Source organism: Stylophora pistillata, chromosome 7, assembly GCF_964205215.1.
Source record: "Stylophora pistillata chromosome 7, jaStyPist1.2, whole genome shotgun sequence".
NCBI lineage: Eukaryota > Metazoa > Cnidaria > Anthozoa > Scleractinia > Pocilloporidae > Stylophora > Stylophora pistillata.
The window spans coordinates 23,153,217-23,178,407 of record NC_142525.1 but is presented as its reverse complement, the minus strand read 5'-3'; the positions used below and the strand labels follow the sequence as shown (position 1 = coordinate 23,178,407).

At 39.0% G+C, this 25,191-nt stretch overlaps 1 protein-coding gene across 5 annotated transcripts in view; it reads right to left on the bottom strand.

Moving 5' to 3' along the window:
* Window positions 1–5,143: 5,143 nt before the first annotated feature.
* LOC111331663 (A disintegrin and metalloproteinase with thrombospondin motifs 6) overlaps window positions 5,144–25,191 on the bottom strand; it is a 31,213-nt gene continuing 11,165 nt past the window's right edge. For 3 of the 5 annotated variants that reach the window (XM_088728406.1, XM_088728407.1, XM_088728408.1), the window contains 23 exons: window positions 25,007–25,191; window positions 24,620–24,758; window positions 24,118–24,296; window positions 23,868–23,951; window positions 22,572–22,702; window positions 21,276–21,289; window positions 20,903–21,011; window positions 20,412–20,549; window positions 19,900–20,050; window positions 19,194–19,289; window positions 16,890–17,035; window positions 16,229–16,295; window positions 15,687–15,780; window positions 15,337–15,461; window positions 14,148–14,271; window positions 13,766–13,855; window positions 12,656–12,804; window positions 12,122–12,263; window positions 11,033–11,165; window positions 9,854–10,064; window positions 9,028–9,184; window positions 6,070–6,374; window positions 5,144–5,687 (listed from right to left, as the gene is read on the bottom strand). The exon at window positions 25,007–25,191 is cut by the window's right edge and continues 132 nt beyond it. In XM_088728406.1, coding sequence (XP_088584532.1) covers window positions 6,070–6,374; window positions 9,028–9,184; window positions 9,854–10,064; window positions 11,033–11,165; window positions 12,122–12,263; window positions 12,656–12,804; window positions 13,766–13,855; window positions 14,148–14,271; window positions 15,337–15,461; window positions 15,687–15,780; window positions 16,229–16,295; window positions 16,890–17,035; window positions 19,194–19,289; window positions 19,900–20,050; window positions 20,412–20,549; window positions 20,903–21,011; window positions 21,276–21,289; window positions 22,572–22,702; window positions 23,868–23,951; window positions 24,118–24,296; window positions 24,620–24,758; window positions 25,007–25,191 — 2,969 coding nt within the window. In that variant the 3' untranslated portion in view covers window positions 5,144–5,687. Of the gene's footprint in view, window positions 5,688–6,069; window positions 6,375–8,020; window positions 8,291–8,974; window positions 9,185–9,853; window positions 10,065–11,032; window positions 11,166–12,121; window positions 12,264–12,655; window positions 12,805–13,765; window positions 13,856–14,147; window positions 14,272–15,336; window positions 15,462–15,686; window positions 15,781–16,228; window positions 16,296–16,889; window positions 17,036–19,193; window positions 19,290–19,899; window positions 20,051–20,411; window positions 20,550–20,902; window positions 21,012–21,275; window positions 21,290–22,571; window positions 22,703–23,867; window positions 23,952–24,117; window positions 24,297–24,619; window positions 24,759–25,006 lie in introns of those variants that run through there. The other 2 variants (XM_088728410.1, XM_088728411.1) reach the window with 2 other exon arrangements.

Here is a 25,191-nt window from a genome sequence, read left to right as displayed (position 1 = left end):
GCTTCTTTCAAAAGCCTTGCAGAAATACCATCTATGCCAGTAGCCTTGTCGACTCGAAGGGAACTCACTAAACGGCGAACAACACCGCAGTGAGTCTCGTTCAGGGTAAAACTAGACTCGATGACGTAGTGTAGTCCTCGAAACAAATACTAGTTTTGGGAATATTATCGGCTAACCTAGGCGCAATGTGGGTAAAGTGATAATAAAGAGCATCAGAGATTTCTCATGGAGTTGTACTTGAGTTATCTCCAACATCTATTCTATTTATTTCAGTTAAAAGTCTTGGGGACATTCATACTTGGTGTAGGAATAATAGGCTTACAACCCATGTGGAAAATCTGAGGTTATGTTAATTTGCTATAAAAGCTTTAATGGTCCCTTAAGACAAATTATAACATAACCAAAGTAAAGTGCGCGCTCTGATTGGTCAATTTAGCGTCCCCCATTTGCCCATGGGTGTACGCTGCTGACGTGAGCAAATGCAAAGACTATTTTTCCGCGCGCGCTTGTTTTTTCTGGTCGCGTAAGATTTGTTTAATAAAAGGGAACTCTTTAGCTACAATGTATCAATGTTATGTTATAAAACAAATGGTAAACACCACAGCGTACACTATTGAGTTATGGATGCACTTGGGAGGTTTGCTAAGCACTCAAGAAGCTAGAGTCGCTCTCGGCTATCGCCTCGAGTGACTCTTTCGCTTCTTTCGTGCTTAGCAACCTCCCGCGTGAATCCATAGCTCAATAGTGTACGCTGTGGTGTTTACCATTTGCTAATTATACTTGGGGATAAGGCTTTGAATTACGTTAATGCAACCTGCTGCCTCGGGGTAGTTATTGACTCCAAGTTATCTTGACCTATCTTGGCAGCCGCATATTGATTCAGTTTGCAAGAGATATAGTCAAAAAGTCAACTACTTAAAACGCCTGAGGATTTTACCGAAGAAAGTTTTGGAAAATAGTTATTTTAGCAGTGTTGTCCCTAATGTTACCTATGGCATGTTAATCTGGGGTACCTGTTTCCACTTGTTACTTAACCTTGAGTTAGTACATTTAAGGGCAGCAAAAGTAATCCCGGCATGGTCTCACAGACAGCTTTGATTATGCGCTAAAACAAATTAATTGGCAGCCATTAATTAATGTATATAAGTGTAAACTAGCCTCACTTATGCACTCAGTTTTCTATAACCAAGCTCCCAAATCCATTTGCCTTGTGAGCTGTTTCATAAAGACAAGGAGAGTTATCATAACTTAAGAAGAGCAGAAAAACTCATTACACCACATTATAATTATTCAATAGGTAGAAACTCTTTAAGATATAGAGGTGCCACTGTGCGGAATTTGTTGCCAGAACCTTACAAAAAAGAAGCCAACTCTTCAAGCTTTAAGGTTAAAATTAAAAACGATTCGGAACTCTTAGAGAAAATGAGCTTTGGGAAGTAGTCTTGTTTAATAACTAATAAGCGATCTGATTTTTATTACTATTAAACCCCAAACAAGTTTTGAGAATTTTAATGTAACTTTAACATAGTTAGAGAATCTTAATGTAGTTATTTATATCTTAGTGATTGCTTAGTTGTATTAAGTATAGTTTAGGTAGGTCCACATCAGTCTTTGACAGCCTCCCTTCAACCTACAAATCAAATAAAGTTGTATGTATGTATGTAAGTATGTATCACAGTTGACTCGAACTTAACGTTTGACTTTTTGACGGAGTGGTACTCGATTTTGCCTTTCCACCTCCTGTTATATCTTTTTACGGCTGTACTTGATTCTTATGAGCTATTTTCTGGCTTTTGAAAAAGCAAATCTCGAGAAAAACATGACGAAGCACTTTACTTCGCCAACAGTAAATGATAGGGTTAACAAGAGAACCTAACAATACAAGAAAACCTGTAGCCGGATAAATTAGCGACAAAACTCGAAACATTTGGACCCGGTTTAAAGAAATTCAAAATTACAACAAAATTACAACAAAAGGAGCTGAACTGTAAGTGATTAATAGGGAAGCCAAAATGATAAATACTGTTTTGGAAGCTCTTTGGTCTTTTTTTAATCGTTTGACCTCTTCTGCGGTACTTGTTCGATTTGAACTCAGTTGTTCTGACGTCGTGTTTCAAAAAATAGATAAATGTTAATGCATATCACAGTTAAGAAGCAAATTATGCAAAAAGAAGCCTCTATTCCTTGGTCAATCACCCCCGAATGCTAACACAATTTCAAGAATTGCAAATATCACTGCAAAGTCCATGCCAAAAGTTCTCTCATCAACAACGCTTCCTTCGTGACAAGAGTCTGGTACCTCAGGGGGTGCTTAACGGCAATATAGCGATCTATGCTGATTAAAAACAAGTGGCTCAAAGAGCCGATAATTCCCAGTGCTATGGAGGTTACGAAGAGCTTTCTAATTGTGCAGAGTGGTCCTACACCGAGGAGTGGCGTCATGTTTATGGCTTTGTGCATCGGTCCAGTTACCAGCCTTCCAAACAAATCCGTACTCGCTAAACAGGCCAGAAGGATGTTCGCGTTGTTTTGCAGGCGAGGTCTGGTTGTCACGGTAAAAATGACCAAAGAGTTTGATAGGATGGTAGGAAGGACTGTAGTAATGCTGATTGCTGTTACTGAAACTAGAAGGCTGAAAACGTGGCTGGTTTCAGTCAGATTATTTTTTCTCCAAGCTCCGCCGATCACATAAAAGCAATCTTCTTTTTCTGGGAGGAAAGAAGTATCAAATGGAGGAGAGGTGTTCGACATTTTGCATATAAACACGGAATGGTTCATTTTGCGACAAAATTGGAATAGAATTGCGCAACTCTTCTTCTAATCATTCACTCTGAATGTTTTCGTTTGGACTAGCTGCTGTAGTCGTGGGAGTTCACCGGGTGCCTGTGCTTAATTAATGTTTAATTAAATCCCTGTTTTCGTTGTGATCCTTTCGTGCGTTGTTATTAAGTAGTCAATGACGAACGAGAAGCCTTAAATGAAATATCATAGAATATCTCACGGACAAAAGCGAACGAAACAGATTTAATTAAACAAAATTAAGCACAAGCACATTTCTCATTTCCGCCGATATGTTCTAAGCACCTTCTTAAAACGCGGGCATTTATTATTCTTTGATATGAAAATACTCTATTATTCCTTTTTAAATAAAATTCATCTTTTACAATAAAGCTTCAATGGGATGACAGGAAGAAATGCAAACAGTCTGATCACGGTTACAGCAACGAGAAGACTGTAGGAGGCATCTGGCAGATAACACTTCTGCCATACATGCACAAAAACACATTCCAGGTTGTTTGGCACTACCGAAGGAGCAGTGTTGGATATTAAGTTTAAAAATACAGGGTGGTGCAAAATGCGACAAGTAGGGATACAACTGTGCAGGTGGTGAAAACAGCGAGCCGTACTGAATATTTTGCATTCTCGAGGAAGCAATTGGGAAGGGTTATGTCACGTGTTACCTTTGTTTGTCTCATTTGTTCTGCAGTAAGCTTTCTACTTTCCCGACGGTAATTAACAAATGGTAAACACCACAGCGTACACTATTGAGTTATGGATGCACGCGGGAGGTTGCTAAGCACGAAAGAAGCGTAAGAGTCCCTCGAGGCGATAGCCGAGAGCGACTCTAGCTTCTTGAGTGCGTAGCAAACCTCCCAAGTGCATCCATAACTCAATAGTGTGCGCTGTGGTGTTTACCATTTGTTTTATAACATAACATTGATACATTGTAGCTAAAGAGTTCCCTTTTATTTAACAAATCTTAAGTGACACATCAACACATTAAGAGTTTGCAGAGGCCCTTGGAGAGATCTTTGCATTCCGCTTTGTTGTTGAGATCTGACCTGCACGTAAAGTTTGGTGTGGTTTCCTTAAAAGAAAAATATGCCGCGCATATGAATTTTTTTCTTCAAGAATTTAGAGTAACTAACAAGCTGGTCTGTGAAGTGAACCCGTTTCCAATCAGTCATAAACAAATACACCATAGAATGTTCTAATCAATATGCGAGAGAAACAAACGAGGAATCACCATATTTCAGTCTGATCAGGTCTTTATAATGTCAGAGAATGTAAAATTTGAATAAGATTTCAGCCAGCAGCCCAAGTTTTAGAAAACTAATATTCTTCCGTTATAAGTCATGAAATTGTCTTTTCTGACTTGATCTAAAGTCACTTTTCTTTTTCACCTTTGACTAGGTTCGAAGTAAGTAAAGACGAGAGGTTTCGTCATGCAGCTGAACTGTGTAAAAATATCTTTAAAATAAATGAGAACTAAACAGATTGGATTCAGCATGGAGCATCAATAACATATATCTCAGGTTTTTTTACATATTTCCTCTGAAGCCGTCTCGGTTGCGTGATGGTAGCGTGAAGTGTAACGAGTTCGCTCCTTTCATTATTTTGTGTTAATTTATGTTATTTCATGCTGTTTCATGTTATTTCATGTTATTTCATGTTGTTCTATGTTATTAAATGGTCCATATTATGCGTCTCCATTGAAGCAATCTCGTTTTTTTGTGGTTTAATTTTAATAGTATTTTCTTGGGGTACTATTTTTAGTCAAAGATTACATTCATGGTCTCCACAGCCGCATGGGGACAGAGGCAGACTTAAAGACTGAGAATAAAGTGTTTTTAAAAAATCGCATTCTTGTGGTTTTTCAATGGCCAACACGTCTCTTGAGCCTCTCCGACATATTCAGAAAAAAGGCATTACTACGTCTCGGATGGGATCATTTTTTTCCAGACAGGATCAGTGTAGTTTTTTGGGATCAAAGATCAAGTTATCCGAAATTTTGGGATCATCGATAAGAAGATATGGATGAAAATTGGGATCATTATGCAACCTCCATACCTGTGACGTATGAAAAGGTTGCGATACAGGATTTATCATTATACTTAAGGGTTCATTTTCATATCGGGAGTTTCGACATGTGATTTAAGGTCTTTTTACACCGCGGTTTTTGCTGCGCAGTGGGTTTCTTCAACGGGATGGTCGGTACATGGCGTTCAATTATATTCAGATGTTCATTTATATCTAATGAGCGTTATATTACTAGGTGGCTACATGCACATGAGGACAGAGGTGGCGGGCCAGGCCCTAGTTTTTGAACTATTCAGTTATTCAACAATTATTTGCTGAGGGCGAAGTGGATATTGTTGACGTTTAATAATACTCGAAACGAAGTAGAGGGGATTATTCAACGATAATCAATAAGCTTTTAGCGACTGATTGTTAATTAAAATTTGTTCAACTCTGAATAGTGCATTTCTAGTGTTCAGCCAATAACATCACGGAAAAATTGACCAATCATTTTACACGAACTGGACTAGGAACATTCTACTAACAACAACTATTCACTTGACTCTGATGATGACTTCCGCACAGGTTGTCTAAAAGTCAGTCATCACCACCGACAACAGTCCTTTTCAAGACTACACTCGCCCGGACGATCACACTACACTTTCACATGCTATTCCGGGTTCAAACCATTTAATGCGATGTGATTTTAATTCAGATGTTGTAGCAAAAAATTTCTCTTATCATTCTGTTCAATAAAAGAGGGATCTTTCTACCACGATATTCTATGTTACATCAGGATTCCACTGTAAGCTCACATATCAAAAATAAATTCGTATTCCTTAAAAGACCTATCTCTAGAGATGTTTGTAGCCGATTACTTCTGTCATCTGCAAAAAGAAAATAATAATTGGTGTTTAGAACAAAGGATCCATTTATTTGTTACCGTCGTCCGGGGGGGTAGGAGAGGGTCAATTTATCGTCGGGGGAGGAGGGGGTTGGGGCATTTTAATGGGAATCACATGGTTTTCAAGAAGAACAGAGGAGGATCAGTCTTTTCTAATAAAATTTAAAGTGGAGACTATATAATTGACTTTCAATTATCAGCTAATGAGAATGGGGGGTATCGTGACACGGTAAAAGTCCTCTGACCCCTCTCCCCTCAGGGAATAAGTAGTTACTGATCTCCAATGGGAACATTTTTAGAGACCTTATCAGCGTCAATTGACGTGCCTTGTAATACTGAGGATAGAGCTACAGGATATCACTTACCTACAAAACTTCATAAATGTAGTAGGTATGGGCCTTTCCAACAGCATGTTTATAGCACTGTGTTAGGACGGTCTTGAAATGGGAACTCGGCATTGTACCGACCCAACATTCACCATAGAATTTAACCCCAAACACCTTGTAATTTGTGCGTTCGACAACTTCACGGTAGCACTTTTCCACTACAGTTTCTATCGCGTTCCACTTGATGCCACCAGAACGAAAATTATGTTCCAGAAGTGGCAGGAGGCGCTTATGGGTATTTTCTCTGTAACAACCTAGTGGTCTGAATTTTTTTATTGGACGAGCTGAAAGAAAGAAAAAGCACATGAATACATTACGTCAGTTTAGTTGTCTTGTATCTTTTTCTCTAAGAGGGCGCACTCTCATTGGTTACTTTAGGGTGATATGACATCCACAGTGGCGGAGGATGGAGCAACCAGAAGAGAGAGGAAGGGAGCTGGTCCACCAGGAGGAGAAGGGAACGATGATAATGGTTATGACTAAGTGGTAGGGCGAACAGCACCTTGAGCTTCAATCTGTTTCCGTGGCAGGGAAAAAAAGAGGTGTATATATTATATTATTACACGACTCGAGCAGTCAGAGGGCCAATAACTAAAATCAACCAATCAAAATGCTCTATTGCCGGTCCAATATTCTCTAAGTATTAGACCGGGCACTGTCTCGAATGGTCCCGAATGATACCGCACTTGTGTCCCTTTGAACTTCAGTCGTATAATAAATCTCTTATTAACCAAGCTTACTCGGGACCGTACTGGAAGAATATCGGCCCTCGGTCTTTTTTGTACGGACCTCGCTGCGCTCGGTCCGTACTGTCAAGACCTCGGGCCGATATTCTCCCAGTACGGCCCTCGCGCTTGGTTAATAAGATATATATATTGAATACTGAGGTCTGATCCTTGGAGTGAGAATGTTATCGGTAGTAGCGAGTGACGTCTCGATAGCTTTGGCAGAAGTGAAGGTCATAATCTGAGTTAACTGGGGAACTGTAGGCTAATTAGGAGCAAACTGTAAGAAAAGAGCGCCTTAACCATCAACCAAACAGATATGATCGCGGTCCTCTAGATCTGACCGAAGTCCTTTCAAAGCTCTAACGCATCAGTCGGTGGGACACTGCACTTCTTAGGCGAACGTAATATTTTTCTTCAAAAAAAGGCAAACAAACAAACAAAAAATAGGGGAAAACAAAGAAAATGAAGCAATCACAGTGAAGATGATCAACTACCGAGGTTAACACCGAATCGACTCTGAGGAAAAATTTGATGTTTTCGCTCTTCTCCCCAGCAATTCACCAACAAAACCCTACTGGCAGTTTGACGATTCAGTTTTAAAAATGATTTTCTTCTACTTGTTAAGTAGAAAATGAAACTTGTTAGATCTTGAAAGAAGAGGCAACCTGATTAACGCAGGATTTAACGTATCCACCGGTCAACCGGAAGGAACTCAATTTGAATTTCAAGGGGGTTCACGGTACCCATGACGTAATGACATAGATAAAATACTCGCTATTTTCTCTAAATCAGATATAAATTAAGCTTTAACATTGTTAATTTTCTCAAGTGATCACTTTCATGCAGCAGCTTGGAGCGAATGGAGCGAACAGGGACATAGGTGGGGTGACTCACTTCCTCTCTCTCTAAACCTCTCTCAATAACATCTTTAACTAACAATCAACGTCTTCATCTTGCTGGCTTCTAGATCTTACCGGCGATGGAAATCATGTGCATGCGCTTTTATCGTCTTAAAAACGGTGAACATGGTGACTGTGTCGTGGGGTTTAGAAAGTTATTTTTTAGTTGAAATTGCACGGCGCATTTTGCGTCATGTAGAATTTCGCAGTGATTCCGCTGAACGGGTATGATCTAAAGTAGAAAGGGTCATTAGATGTTCTGATAGTAGGGTCGTGCTAATTGATTCATGAGATTTCACGGTTTTTAGAGGGTCTTTTAACTGAACACAAATAGTATTATTCAGATTAGGGTTTGTCTTTTTGAACGTGGTTTATTGATATCATATAACTCGGGCTTTATTTATGTGTTATAGGAAGGGAAATGGAAAAACATATTTTTTAACATTGAGTTAAGTTCTTTTTTAAGTTAGTTACTCGTTAGATAATTGTGGCAAATGTTGCATCTAGTTCTTCATTTCCAGCTTTAAATTTCTACTGTGTCCTCGTCGCTATGCTTTTATGTTTATGGTATTGCTGTCAATTGAAAAATATCATCAAATATCTTTAGTATCTGTAATGTTGTTTATGGGATATCACTGGCTGACGTTCACGTCCCCCATCTCTTAAAAAAAAATTCTATATGAACTGAAACGGTAATTTCATCTTAACATTTACCTTGTTCATTTGTGGCAAAACTAGAACAGTGATATCATACTTAGGAATAAAAATTGTCGGGAGCTGACATACGAGTAAAAAAATTAAAAGGAACTTGAAACGCACTTCCGGGATGTAGATTGAAAAAAAGAGTACCTTATTATGCGAATCCTCGTACAATTGAATTTCTCGTTAATGGTACATCCAGCGAAGAAGTTTATATATCAGTTAAAATACTCACTTGCACACGGCACATAGTGACTGAATATATTCTTCATTTGATATATCAAAACTTGAGGGTAGTTTAAATGTTATTTTCACGACTTAGAGTGAGATCTTTTTGGCTTTCAGTTGTATGCCAGGGACTGAAAATATCATTAAAAAATTCTTACATCCATAAGCTACAAGATAACATGGAGGAGTTGACTTTTATAGCGGTCTGGTGAGCGTGGCGTAGCAGAGGGCAAACAGAGCGCAAAAGTGCAAAATTGATTTTGATTTTTCTGTCCACGACCGGTGACGTCTAGTGATATGAAAATACGTTAAGTAGAAACATTTCCTCACCGATTATGACTTAATTTCCGACAAACATGCAGTCGGTTTTAATGCACCCTTACCAGTACAGGAAATATCTTCGTTGCACTTCTCTCGTACTGGCGGTTTGACGGAGTACCGGCAGAAGCTTTCTAACAATGGGTGGTAGTTACCATCACCGAGCGGCCTTCCGCAACTCAACGTGCGTTTCATAACGCCTCCTATACAGGTCTTTGAACACTAAAAGACGAACAAGTAATAAAGGTAAGAGCAATTTTTTACAATGGATGGATTTTTTGGGGAACCTGTCATCATTTATCGCTGTGGGGGGGGGGGGGGAAGGGGGCTGGGGGATTTTTGGAGGATCACGTGGTTTCCTGGGAGAATCAGGTAAATTTTATTGTGACAGGGCGATTTTAATGACCTGTCCCTAAAAACCGAAAAATAAAAAAGGCCAATCAAAGTTAAGGAAATTCATTTTATAAATGAAACACCAGTAACTCAACACGATTTTAGCTTTAAACACTATTTGAACTTTGTAGAGCATCATAAAATAATTTTCGAGTGCCATGTTGTGCTAAGTGACCGTGGCTCATTTGAATCTGCTAATCAGCCAATAAGGTTTCGATTCTGCCGACAATGATTCCATCGCTGGTATTGGACCTGAATGGCTAGTTCGCAACCGTAAATAAGAAGCAGATTTGAATGCTTTTGAGATTTTTTTTTCTTTTGTAATAAATTTTACATAAAGACCTTACTTGCTCTAGGTCACTTCATATGCTTATGATCCACGGTGACTATTCTTGGTTTTAACATGAAAGATGCAAACGTTGTGTGTGATGACTGACGCCGGAAGATCACGCAAGATCTATCCGGCAGCCTTCTTTAAGAAGCAAGTTTCCCTTTTACCTTCCCCCACTCAGATGGAATCCATTCCGGTCCACACGGCGTCTTAAAACAAGGTTTACTCAGCGGTGTTGGTTTGGGCCCCTTACAGCTGCTCCACCTCAACATCTTGTATCCTCCTGGGTTTTTATACTTCCTTCTGCAGGACAGTTCACGTTTTGTTACCCCGTGTCCGCAGGTTTTTGAACAAGCGCTCCATCCACTCACATGCCATCTGTTTTAATTGGTGGATGAAACAGGTTATTAGTGAGGAATAGACGGGGTTGAGCCAACTAAGGCTGGCTCACACCAAAAGTTGATCTAATCTGTTCTTGGCCATTCGAATACTTTTGTCGAGCACAAACAACCGCAAATCAATGATAAACTTCGGAGAAAATACATAAATAAGTATTGTAAGAAATAGACAACTTTTTTGAGAGACATGTTTTGGCATGCTTATGCCATCTTCCATCAATGAGTAACTGAACGAGAGTAGATATACTCACGTTCAGTTACTCATTGATTGGAGATGGCATAAGCATGCCGAAACATGTCTCTCAAAAAAGTTGTCTATTTCTTACAATATTTATCATACTTGCTACTACTACGACCTTACATAAATAAGTAGAAATTTAAAGACATTTTGTCTCAAGCAAGGGGAAGTAACTAGAGTCCCCTATGAAGAACTGAACCTTAGATCTTTGGATTCCGTTGTTCGATACACAACCACTGAGTTACAGAGAACCCTTTGTGTTGAGTCAGGCCATTGTCGGGTTTATATGCAACACATATATGTAACATATTGAATAGAGGCTAAAAGTTTCTAAAGAAACTGTGGCGCTGCGTCGGTGGGGGTAACAAGGTAATTTGGTTATATCAACTCAGTTGAAATTGTAAATTGGCCACCGTAACGAATAAAAAAGCTAATTCTTTTTCGTTACGGTGGCCAATTTACAATTTTAACTGAGTTGATATAACCAAATTACTATGTAACACACTGCCGAGATCAGGAGTTTTATAAGCTTCATGTGATCATGAGTAAGTTTGGACTCATACATGAACCGTTTTTACTCAAATTCTAAAGTAACTCTATAGTACTTCGTGTCTCAGTTGCTTTTTCTGGACTTGCTTTAGCTCGGGTCATGTGGAAACTGATGCTTCCAGTACAAAAAGTTGGAGCTTATTGTTTCACTTCTTACTCACTCTGGTGGACACTCCTGAGTGTTACATTCCATCTCATCCTTTGGCTTACTCAGTCCTCCCTTCTCGCAGACACTGTCGGCAACAGCCGACTCGTCATCCTTCCTCTTGCACTGAACACGTCGCGTTTTCTTTCCTAACAACAGAGGAAAGCGATCGCTGCGATTGGCTGGAAAACACTTTGTAAAGGGAGGTAATTAAACGTTTTCACAGAATAGCCTGCCTTCACTTAGAAAAAATAAAGAAAAAGAGCGGCCTGCAAGTGTCATTGTAAATGAAGGAAAAAGTATGTAATGGTTTAAAAGTAATAACTGAATACGCAACCAAAGGGATTCCTTGTATTGCTTTTGTATAATTGCTAGGGTGCTTTCAAGCTCCGTTGTAAGTTTGCTTTGTAAATTGTAAATTGTAAATTCTGCAACAACAGTTTGGATAACTCGTGTCGAGATAAGCAGCCAAACTAAAAAAAGAACGGCGCGCAATTGTCATCCCAAATGAAAGAAAAAAGTATGTCTTGGTTTAAAAGTTATAACTGACAACGCATCCAACGTCAAAACTGCGGATCCTTGGTTATAGCTAGAGTTACCTATCCGAAGTTTGCATTTAACAGTTATTAGCCGAAGGCGAAGTCAATATTGTTGAATAATTAGTAAAAAAATATTCACTTCGCCTTCGGTGATTTATTGTTTTAGTATAATCACTAAGGTGCTTTCGAATTCTGTTGTAAATTCGTTTTGCAAATTAACAATTGTAAATTCTGTTACAATAGTTTGGATTACTCGTATCGACTGGTGATGAGCAGCTACTAAAGTATTTTCACTAGAATTCAACAGGTTCATTCTATTCATTAGCAAAAACATAATATCTTTCTTTCGAAAAAAAATTATCAGCATTTTCTGTGCTCTTCAGTAATAGTTATGACTTGGATCCTGAGCCATAACTTTGGATCCGTAATCACATCTTTGGATTCGCGGGTACAACTTTCTTCCTTTTAACTTTAACACCAACAATGATCCACTTTCTCCTTTCTTCAAGAATGGAACTGACAGACCACCTAATTAATACGATAATTTTAACGATGGAGAGTTTTACCTCCGGCACAGGTCTCCGAGCAAGCCGACCAGCCATACTTCGTGTCGGCCACCCATTTGACGTCGGCTCCTGTAATATCTGATTTATAGGGACTCAAGAATCTGCATTCAACTCCTTTGTTTTTTTGACCGTTGAATATAAACTTAAAAAAAAAAAGAATATTCATATTTAATTTTTCAAAGGTCATTTATATCATGATGATAAAAGCCAAACTTCCAGAAAAAGACTAACTTCTTACTAACCGAGAACGGTGGCCGCCTGGTATCACGAACCGAGCGCAGCGAGATCTGTACAAAAACGACTAGGGGCAAATGTTTCCCTGGCACGGTTCGGAGGAGCGAGATCAGTTAGAGATTTATTACCTTGGACCAAACCTGTTTATTTTAAATTTGCCAACTTTCACGTACAAAAATATGACCATTTCCGTGGAAACGGTCCTCATAGCAAATCCCGACTAAGCGAGAACCAATCAGAACTCTCGAATCTACCTCAGTACTACCTTGCCATAAAATAAACATTAGTATAATTCCTTACCATAAAACGTAGATGCACGTTTGTTGGGCCAGGGATGTATAGGTATTCTTTTCCACTACGTTTACCATACGTGATGCTGCTTCCAGCTGCATTGATCGTTTTAAATTGTCCGGGGCTTAACAGATACTTTTTTCCCATGTTCTGTACACCTGATGGTAAAAAAAAAAGATAATTAAAACTGACTAATTGAGGTGAAGAAGAATAGTAGTGAATTACAATAACGTAGATATTTTGGAAGTATTTCCTGAAAAAAAGGGAAAAGAAAACATTTGATCAACTCTGGAGAGCATGACTCTCTGAAATCGTCCATCCTCTTTTAATGTCAGGTGAAAACCAAATTGTCCTGGCCTTCCTTTGATAAACTGGTGACCAAGGAAGGCATTGATGGTGATAAAAAACTGAAACTGTTGACGCTATGATGCTGATCGTGCACTAGGAATGTGATGATGATGATGATGATCATGATGATAAACTTTATTCATGTGTCGATGTATTTAGCTAACGCTAATTGGGGACACAACGTAAATGAATAACCTAATTTATGATAAGAAATAAGCTATAAATTATATAACCTAAGAGGTACAAATACGCACGCGGGGAATTGTTACCATTTATCACTCCGGTAAGATCCTTACACCTAATATGAAACTTAAACCTAGAAAGGCTACTAATTTCAGTGATGTTTTTTTTCAGTTTGAGAACTGCAAAGAAATTTTCACCTGTATCAATGACACCAGTTCCTTCTTTTACTTTTTGTACCTGTCTGGATTTATTTAGAACACCTTCTCTTAAAGGGCACGTTATTTAAGAAGGCCAAAGGATTACACAAAAAAGTTCAAAAGTAAACAGATAAGTAAGAGAAGACTAACTAAACACCAATAAATGAACTAAATTAGAAAACAAATCAAAGTCATATGAAATGTCTTTGCTGTGTTAGCGAGCCCTGCTTGAAACTTAGTGAAACTGGTTTACTCTAAGAAAAAAATTCACAAAAGGTAACAAAAATTTAGATCGGCAACGGGAAAGTTTACTGAACAATGTTTTGGCGAACAAAGCGGTTACACCTGGCCAGAAGACCATCTTGCCCGATTTGGTGGCCAACTTTCTCACCTATGTTGTTTCTATCAGCAGCCATCTCGAAAACCCAAATCCGTCTGGACTTTTTCGGGATCCAGCAAGCTACTGCTGCGTTTGCAGGTCCTGCATTTAGGAAAACAAAAAGTATGGTTAATTGCTAAAGTAATTATTAATCAATAGAACAATGAAAATAAACACTTGACCCTTTATTGCTTTAAGACGTTCAATGCTCTTATTTGGCTAGTATAGAAAATAGATGGCCAAGGCGTGCTTTAAGACAGTTCTTTTCTTGGCGATAATTCTCGCGAAAAAATCGTGATTTTTCCAAGTTATATAGATTCTAATTATCGGTTTAGTCATGGAGGCGCAATACTCCAAAATTACTTTAAAACATTTAGCACGACAAAATTTTTACCTTTTTGTTGCCAATCCACAGTGTAAATTTTTTTTACTGTCTTACATGAAGTGCTATCTCCATTACATACTCCACAACGGTCAACTGTATTCACAGATCCGACCACGTCGTCACAACCAACAGGCTGTAAGAGAAAATTATTCTCAAATTTAAGGCCGGCATTATGTAGCTTTTTATACAAAGCATTTTCCATTTCTTATCAGTCTACGAAATGAAATCGCCAAAAGAAGCATGTTTGTGCGTGTGTTAGCTTTGGTCAAAACTTTTAAGTTATATCTGGTACCATGGACCATCCATATGATTGCAAGAGGAAGCTGTTCCGGGTCAGGACGAACCTACCGGTAAAGACTGCTCATTGTATTCCCACTGATTGACGACTTATCTCTGAGAGGCACAGGGATAAAACGCGAGGTAAGTGTGTTATATACATCTTATTAACCAAGCGCGAGGGCTGTACTGGGAGAATATCGGCCCGAGGTCTTGACAGCACGAACCGAGCGAAGCGAGCCATCAAAAAAGACCGAGGGCCGATATTCTTCCAGTACGGTCCCGAGCAAGCTTGGTTAATAAGAGATTTATTATACGACTGAAGTTCAAAGGGACACAAGTGCGGTATCATTCGGGACCATTCTGGATAGTGCCCGGTCCAATAATGAGAGAATATTGACCAGCAATGGAGCATTTTGATTGGTTGATTTTAGTTATTGGCCCTCTGACTGCCCGAGTCTTGTAATAAATACTGTAACTCCTCGCTTCTCGAAAGGGGTTGAAAGTGCAAGCTGAGGATAGTTCCCAAGACAAAGAAAGATCCAATATCTATGAGAGTGTTTTTAAGTGTCTACTTATTTTCATGAAGAATTTTAGGATACTGGAACTTTCTTAGCCAGGTATGTCCTGGGTAAAATAAGTTGAGGGGAATCATGTAAAACAACTAATTAGAATGGTAAATAACTCAGTTATACACTCCCTTCAGTTTGTTTTTTTTTTCTTTTAAGTCGGTCCAATAATTTTTTTTTTTAAAGATGAAGGGTTAAGTGCGAGATATGTTTAGGCACATCTAAATAAGGTTTCTAATTTGCCTGAAAGCTTTTTTTGCGTTCCTATTGGGATGGATATCAATTTTTTAAAGCTTGAAAGAGAGAAGAGGAAAGCAAACGAGATCCAGCTAGGATTGTAGAAATGATCATACGTTGCATTTTCCTTCAATACACATATCCCGGCTTTTTGATGCACCGATTTCACATCTTGTTCCATCTTTGACAAGGCCTCTGGGCGAATATGACCATCCTTGGCGGCAATATAAGTTACATGCAGCTAAAAGAGGAAGAAAACATATTTTAGATACTCCTTTAGAATATGCAAACTCCAAAATCTTTTCTAAACAGACCTTTTCCTTATAAAAAAATTGAACAAAGTTTGATGGGCCACGTATTGCTTGATCCAGAGGTTCGCGGTAGTATTTTCTTGGTTTATATATGAGTTTTCACGTTATCAATTGAATATATATTACACTGTTCCATTCTAATTTAATGTACTCACCAGCTCCTCCCCTGTAGTATATCGCCGTGTATTTGTTATTTATGGCGTGGCACTGAGCTACTCTGAAGTCCATGGCACCTGAGGGGCATGCCACCTGTAGGAGAGTCGTATCAAGCAACTAGCTCTCTACGGTGATTTTAAATATGTGAAGGGTATGGCCAGCTAGTCCGGGCTGTATGGCATGGAATTCCTCTGCCCATAAACAGTGCAGGGATAGGAACCAGCATAGGTAAGCCACCGATAACATGCTACCACGTAGCTCCTGGGGTGCCTGTGCCACCCCCTCCCCTTTGCCCTGTATATATCTCTTTTAAGTAAAACGCGGCATCAAAGTCAACATAAAAATCTGGCGAGTACCTCAGTTTGACATAGTGTGACCGCCCCCTTTTCAAAAACCTGGCTACGCCCCGGATATAACTAGCTGAGGAGAGCTGCTATGCTCAGTAGACGCTACAGAACCCGAAGGTAAGTTCCCATCACCCAATATGTTTGACCACATCGTCAAATTATATAAACTTTTAGTTCACAAAAGGTTTCGTTACCTTTCTTTTGCAGACTTTTGGGTATCCTCGACTCTCCCCTATGCAGTTTTTTCCTCCATTTTTAGGACTTTTTTAACAAGAAATACAGACAAGTCAATAATTTTTGTTGAAAGAAGGCGTGGTCCGGCGCTGCATGTTATGCAACTCGTGTAAGGGTATAAAGAATTGGTTATTTTTCAAATACTTCAGGTGGAAAAAGACATAAACAGAAAGAAATTTTAAGCATTGTGCTACACAATAGCTGCCAGATGAAAAGAATAGCCGAAAACACAACGAAATTTTAAGAATTATCTTACTTAGAAAATAGCTGGTAGTTGATATGCATGTATTCCACTCTATATCAAAAAGTCATATCTACGTATATCATACGTTTTTTGGATGGGTACCTCCGAATTATAACTAAGAGTGGCTTTAAACACTCTATTTTATTTCGGCGTAAGGGGGGGGGGGCAAATTTGAGAGTAGGGGAAGGAATGGACTATTTTACTGACTTAGTTTTTTTTCTCATTTTTAACAGAAACGGAGATCCGTTGAATTAGGTAGTTGCTAACAAAGGGGCGATTTTCGCTGCTTTCAAACCTTTCTGCTTAAAGAGTTCTGATTGGTATGGTACACTTGTCTTTTCTTGATTCAACCAGAATTAAAGAAACTCGAGACTTACCGTGGATTTGAACACGTTCGTCGTCTGAAGTACACTCCTCCTCCACATGTGCGGGAACAAGTGGAAGAATCATAACCACTCCATGCACTCCAACCACCATCTACAACTTCTGAGCCATCATAAACACATTCACCAGCTATACACCACTAAGAAAAGTAAAGGAAACGTTTGTGGATCAAACTTACCAGGGTAGAGTTAACAATATTCATAAATTACAGCTTGGAGAATGAACAAATAAATCACGTTATTATCCAACTATACTCCGTAGAGTACAAATAACGCCATAGACGAGTACAAATATCACGCGGTATTTGTACTCCAGAGAACCGGTTAGACAGGTTTTCTCGCACGCGCAAGCGAAGAATTTAATCATAGGGAAAAAACATGGCGGGCAATTTGAATCGTATATCTAACGACGAAGAGTCGGAATGGCCGGCAAATATAGATCCAAGTTTATTAGATGAATCATGACAGGACGGAAAATGCCTGCACTGTAACTACCTCCTGTTGTCCCACACTAAGCCTAAGAAAAGTTTTCTAAGGCTTTGTATGGGACAACGAGAGGTACTTACAGTGCACGCGTTTTCCGTCCTGTCACGGAACGAAGAAAAACAGCTAGACGATCAGGAAATTTCTTCATTTATAAAAGAAAATAGAAACAGCAACACGACAACACGCCAATTCCATTCCGCTTCGCATACTTCTGTTACGCCCTTCCCGCGTTAAATATCCGCGAAATTCGCCCGCACTGAAGTAACAATTTGGCGTGTTGGATAATAAATAACTTATTAGACGTTTTGTTGTGTAGTATCGATGAGTATTTTTATTCGTTATTTGTATTTTGACTCGCCCTACGAGCTCGTCAAAATACGGCACAACTCGTAAAAATACTTAGCGATACTACACAACAAAACGTCTAATTAACAATTATTATTTGAAATCGAGGTGAAAAGTGGCTGAATATTTACCGAGCCGCGAAGCGGCGAGGTAAATATTCCCGAAAGCCACTATTCACCGAGGTTGAAAAGAATAATTGTTTTAGTATATACACACGAAGTGATCTCGACAACAATTAAAAGGAAGCCATTTAAAGGCAATAATTAAAAGGAAGCCACTTAACTGCAATTTATTGACGTCAATTCATGTCTGATGAATCAACATTGAGTGAGTTTAAAGAAAGTTGAAACGCGGTAAATCTTCGTAGAGCTTTGAAACTGCTTCGGTTGTTAGTGCGGGTTTGTGTACTGTGGAACAAATTTGCCCTGACTTGCTCAGAGTTTTCAGAAAAGAATTTAGAACTTTGTTCGCATCCGTAAACTGCCTGTCGCTAATTATCGAAAACGGCTTGTTGTGTGGCTCGTTGCGCAAGTGCCGATCTATGGCGGTTCTGATCGAGGTAAGAGTTGCTCTAGTGTAATAACCGCTGTCCTGCTTTCTTGCAGACATATAAAATTTCCTCAAGCATTTATTTAATTCCTCCTTGTCTTTTACATCTGTGGTAAATTCGTCTTGCTGGGAAAACCAGTCTATAAAGAAATTGTTTGTTTTGTAAAAAATTGTTGCAGTGTGAAGAGTTATGGATGTCAGTGTATTGACAGTTGTCTGCAAAATAAAACACCAAACACTTTTGAACAGAGTGGAGTCTTCTCTTACCTTTAAAAGCTTTCACCCTATACTTAGTTGCCTTTTTTGTATTATCAGGCACAGCCTCGTCTTGTATTTGTACAATTTCTGCCTCTGAAACTTTAGCGAAACGCGAGTTTACGCCCGCCATTTTGTTTTTCACATTATCCACTCGCTCGGAGGTGTATATTGTTGAATAGCCCGAGATATATAGCGAACCAATCAGATTGCTTGAAACGCCAAGATCACTGAGTGTGTATATACTAAAAAGATATATTATTTAGGTAAGAAGTCCTAAGTTTATTCCTAGACTCGAGTTCATATCCTCGGGCGAAAATTACATGTTCATTGTGTGTTGCTGAATGTTTTGATGAGACAAGACTTTATCTCAACTCATTAATTTTCGTGCGATTCTATTAGCTACTCTACTTCACGTGGTGCAAGATCACTGGTCAGTTATTACGCATTAAACCCCTCTCTGCGTCGTTATCTGTCCTCCGATTATTCCCGTCGAAAAGAAACAAAGCCAACGAAAAATATACCGTAGCAGGACAATATCAGCCGACATACCAGCCGCCTGAAGGGGTTAATTTAGTAAATACTAAGTTTACGGCACAGGATCGACCATTTGGCAATCATTTAGAGATAAACCAGCCAAAAACCAGTCAGAGTTTGTCTTACATGTTGAGATCCACATGGCGTCCCATCTAGTGGTGGAGCGACTTTACTGTAGCAGGAGTAGCCGTTAGTTGTGCAATACAATGAGCCACAGTTAGACTAAAAACAAATACACTTACAAATTAACGAGAAATCATCAAAGAATATTAAACACTACGGCTCCTTTAATAGATGGTGGTGATGGTTGTGGTGGTGGTACGGGGGGGGGGGGGGTTGGTTAAGAATTTTTTGTATTCTTGCATTTTTTCTTCCAAGTCTCATTCTCAGAAAGTTTTCGCATCCTACATTTTCCTCGCCCGTCTTCCGTATCACTTCCACCCGCTATTCTCTTATCCATTTGAACCCTAAGGGTGGCTAGAATCTAATTTATCTCCTACAACATCACCCATGAATCACACATTAGAGTCACGAGAATAGAAGAAATTATCACCTACAAAAAGGAACTCATGATCGTTAAAAAAAAAAAATTCTCCTTGTCAGCACCTCAGGAAATGAATAGAGAATAGTATGGAGAATATGCATACTGAAGCTAGGGTGTAAAGGATGATGCTCCACCGTTTCCCGTAATTAACCAACATGATGATGAATCACAGCAGGGTAACAGTAAGCTAGTAACTTCCATTCCTTCGCTTAAGTATAATCTTGTTGATCACCCATATACTTTGAGCCTTGACGATGTGTCACCGAAATATTCCGTTTGTTTTCTTACCAGTGCTCGTTTACACTGAAAAACGCCTTTGCCATATTGCTCTTTACACTGCTCATCTCCAGATATCACGCTTCCTGGGAGCTTGCTATGGAAGTACTTTAAGTAATTCAATTTGCGGGATCTTCCATCCGTTAGGCAACTCGGGGCAGTTCTTATTGAAAACAAAAAGATACAAAGACCAAATATCGATGACATAAACCTCGTGGTCACCGCCTTTTTAGATGTGTAGTCAAAGCGTTTTCTCGCCGAATTGTCATTGCTAATCTCTTTCTAAGTGATTCCTTTGAGTGATCTGAATATAGAACTGTATCATTTAATTTTCAAGTGGGAGATACATCAGTTAAAAATTGATAGGAAGATAGATACAAGCTCTTGAACTGACTGGTGTGTATTAAAAAAAACGTTCATAATTTCTCAGGCTAAGAGTCGTAACATACTCTTGGGTGATGAACGTAAGTAAAAAAAAAAACATCTTCAACTTGCATATACAGAATAAAAAATGGATGAACTACCTCAGTAACTCTTGAACACGTTTTCTGCTGCAAGGGGACCATGTTCCTGCATTCTTTCCTCCAGGTACAGCGGTAGACATAATAAATGTTGCGTCGGGGCAGCCAGCCGCGGCACTGGAGTCATGACCTAAACCAAGCCTTTAACACAATAACATGGGCAGGTTACACTGCTCTGACCAGATATTATGATGGTTAGGATATTAAGAAAGTGGTCAAGATGGCTGGATATTGGCCGAGTTCCTTTTTTGTATCAAGAATCAAGAATGACTTGTTCATTTCGAGAACGGGGAAGGAAAGTCAACTGTGTTTGTAGCCCAATAAACCCACAACAGTCGTTTCTGTTTTCTTTGTTGTAACTGTCTTCTGCCACTTTTTGCCAGTCTATTGCCGGCGTAATAAGGATGTGCTATATAATGCTACTAAAGGAAGTGACCTTGATGTGGCTTTCCTAAGCTTATGAAAGTTTCTTGTATTGTACAAGTTTAACTTACGTGTGTCCAATTTCGTGTGCGAGGACCAGGCGCGTAGCAAAGCCCATCCCATCATTGTTAACCGTATAACTGAAACCACCTTTGCATATTGAATTATAACTCGCCAAGCCTGGAATAGATCAAACTAAAATCGGCATAGACTTATCTATTTATTACGTCATTAAAGGAAACCTTTTGTAGCTTTTTTTTTTCAATTATGAAAGCGTTCCGTGTGGCAATGACAGACTTCAATTGGGAGTTTTTACAAGCTTGGTTTATGAAAAAAGTATGACGCAGACTAATTATCAAATGATTTTGAACAAGAAACTAAAAAAAGATTAAGATAAAAATCGATTAAGATGATCAAAAGGGTGAAATGAGATGAAAAACATACCTCCCGATCCTCCTCTAAAAAAGTATAGGAAAAAATGGTTATCAATACGATTATCAATAGGATTCACAAAAAGTTATTTCCAAGTGGTGAATGTGAGCATAATGACGAGAACACCTAGGGTTGTGTTGTCTCCTTGAACTATTTACACCCAAATATCAGTCTCCACATTCTTCATACATATATCTTATTAACCAAACGCAAGGGCCGTACTGGGAGAATATCGGCCCCAGGTCTTGACAGTACGGACCGAGCGCAGCGAGGTTCGTACAAAAAAGACCGAGGGCCGATATTCTTCCAGTACGGTCCCGAGCAAGCTTGGTTAATAAGAGATTTATTATACGACTGAAGTTCAAAGGGACACAAGTGCGATATCATTCGGGACCATTCGGGACAGTGCCCGGTCCAATACTGAGAGAATATTGATCGGCAATGGAGCATTTTGATTGGTTGATTTTAGTTATTGGCCCTCTGACTGCCCGAGTCGTGTAATAATTTTTGTAATACATTTCCTTGGGTACAAGCAGAGAGAATTTGTTTAACAATCAATGCTTCCCGGGATGGTGCTGATTTCCTTTATTCGCATGATCTTAATTTGTGGTTCAGTTGTATTACTGAAAAGGAAAATTAGATACTGGTCATTTTTGGGGTTTAAAGGGTTAAGTCTGGTTCATTCGTGCACGGCATGAGGACATCGTTACTTACAACGACATCCAGAAAATATCAATTTTTCTGCCTGACTCTGCATATTTTTATGTTGTAATACTGCTATCCATGTTAACATGTCTGTATGCTCCCAATTTCAAGATGATGACCTTATGCGGTGAGGTTTTTCCCTTGTGTTTCTAGTGGTGTGCACTAGTTGACGTCGCCAAGTCAAGCTCGATGTCAATTTGAGTGTCAAAATCAAGTCAATATCATCGTCAATGGCAGTGTCAAAAATTAATATCACTGTCAATCTGAATATCAATGTAAAAATTCATGTCACTGTTTATATTAATGTCAATGTCAATGTCAATATCAATGGCAATGCCAATGCCAATGTCAATGTCAAAATTAATGTCAATGTCAAAATTGATGGCAATGTCTAAGCCATTATTTCGTGACGTCTGCGCCTCCTCGCCATAATGCCCTACGTCGTTCAACTTATTTCGATTTTTCTTTTTATCATCGGTAGGCAAATATTTTGCGTAGACTGAACGTCACTTGTGCTTGCACACGTTTCAGTCAGAGTTAAGATAGTGAAACAAACACATCATCATATCATTTATGTTTCAATTTAAGCGCTACACGTCTTACCGAGTAATCAGAGATAGGACGTCAGGATGATCTTTTTGTGAATCTTGTTTTGGAATTTTAGCATCTTCTGCCGCCCATTTCTCGAGGGCCGCCATCTTGGCAGCATTGCTTGCACCTGCTGCATACTTAAGCTAGACAAACAAACAAAGTTGTTTCTAATTAACAATTGGTTCATGATTTAGCGTGCACTATCGAGTTATGGAGTACGTGGGAAGTTTGGAGAGCACGAAAGAAGCGTGGGAGTTGCAATAGCCGAGGGCAACTCTAGCTTCTTGAGTACTCTCCAAGCTTCCCACGTGCTCCATAACTCGATAGTGCACAGCTAAAAGCATGAACCAATTGTTTTATAACAGAGCCAGTGGAATTGTGCATAAAATCCGACGCGAAAAACGGACAACAATATCAGAAGTGATTGTTCGTGGTAAGCGAAATATTAAGCAAAATAGGAATTGGTTTTATTTCAAATTTTCTGTTGAAAACTCGAGTTTTATTTTACTGCAGTTTAAATACAAAATTCTTTACTTTTTTGTCATTTGTTTGGTTTCACCAGAGTGTCTTTCTGTCAAAATTTGTTGCATCTCACCCCAGGACAGTGATGCGAATCGTGACGGCGCTGATGCCGAGTCTCCTTTTCTGTTGTTGTTCTCTTTTTCTGCCTCATTTAAAAACTCTAAAGCAAGGAAAAAGGTCGGAAAATTGTCTTCGTTTTGGAACTGATGGGCCGAGTCTCTGTTTGTACCCAGTATTGTCGCGAAATATATTATTTTTCCCCGCGCTGGCAATGGCCGCTCGCGCGAAAAAAAAAATATTCTGGCGAAGCGATTTGCTCACGCTATCGGCGTGCACTATCGGGATTTTGAGCACGCTTTACGTATAATGAATTTGATTGCGCGGCTCTGCTAGCTATGTTATAATAGAAGTTATTAAAAACTGGATCATTGGATAATGCAGTTAAAGACTTTTTATTGGCTTAGCCATTATGGTATATCAGCCAATATACCATAATCTACAAATATGGTAAGCGTACGCGTCAGCTTAAAATCAAAAGGGAGCTAAAAAATCCATTTTCTTCTTACAAAATAATAATTTCTTGAGGGCGTTTTTAATAAAACAATTATTCCACTCGCGCTTGTTGGATATGAGATGATTATAGCCAACTCGGCGCTACGCGCCTCGTTGGCTATCTATCATCTCATATCCAACGCGCGCTCGTGGAATAATTGTTAATTATAGTTTGGTATTGTATTTGAGGCCAAAGTCACACAGTAAATATCTTGCAATACTCAAATGACCTACCCCGTCTTGTACAAGTTCAATCTTTACGACGATGATGGTAATTTTTTTCTGACCTGCACTTTCATGATGATAAAGGGCATTTACCTAGAATACAAAAGTAAAAACCAATCATTGAAATTTAGAACAGGAAAAAGCAAGTGTTAAAAAAACTAAAAGAAAACCCTAAGTTGATTCGATGATGGCCCTTTCTGTCGCAGATATATAGTAGCTCATCTATTAAGAGTAAACACAGAATCCAGTTCGTATTTACCATATGTACGAGCTTTAGAAGATAATCTGCAGTGTCATCCCCGTGAAATGCGATCGTACTTTTGTCAGCTACCAATGTCATCTCAAGAAAGAATTGATCACCGATACCAGGTTTGGCATCTGCAGAGTCCTCGTCAAAATTGAGGTCTTTCCACTCAGTACCACTTCCTGATAATTCTTCTGCAATTGATAATCAGGAGTGAGCTTTGCGTTAGAATCAAGTGCAGTACAGATAAATCAGATATCTGCTGTTAAACGAACTGGCTATCCCTCGACTAATATCGATCCATTACACAAGACAAATATTTGCTAGTCTAATACGCGCTCTATTTACCTTTTCAGATAAGCTATGATACACCTACAAATTTTATGCACTCAAATCCTCGCCCTTCCATTAGCACTCTCGTGCTCGGCGCTCAAGAAGGAGATTTTGATATCAGATTTTGATATATTTTGATACATCAGATTTTGATATATTTTTGATATCGCCGTTTTTTCATTACCTTTAAGTTCGTTTTCCATAGCTTCATCGTCAATTGAACGCCTGACGATTAAATGACTTTTGGAATTGTTGTCAGCTAGAAGATGACTTGGGAGTGGCTGAAGGAAAAGAGACTGGTCCAAAAGTTGTATCAAACCTGTCTGAAGAAACCAAAAGAAAATGTTTATATGAATGTCCATTGAACTTTTTTGATGTAACAGAGAGGTTATCGTTACAACTACGTCGTAGAAAAAACAAACAACAAAAAATAAAAACAAGACTCATTGATACTTACTAATTTTACATATAACTCCACCTTTTCCTTAACTGACAAACCAAAAGCTACATTGCCCCAAACTATCCCTGTCAACTGTAGTTTAGAGTGTTTAGAATGCTTTTTAGTACTCACCAGTCCTCCTTTATTACTAACAGCAACCGAAGACCCAAGCTCCCCAATCACATGACCATTGAAGAAAGAATTCTCGGGTGGTTTCTCAGCTGACACTGTTCCATTTTTGTGTCGCTCAACAGTTAGCCATGGTGACATGAGATCTTGGTTCTTTGTGAGGTTTAGATGCAGTGACATTCCGAAAG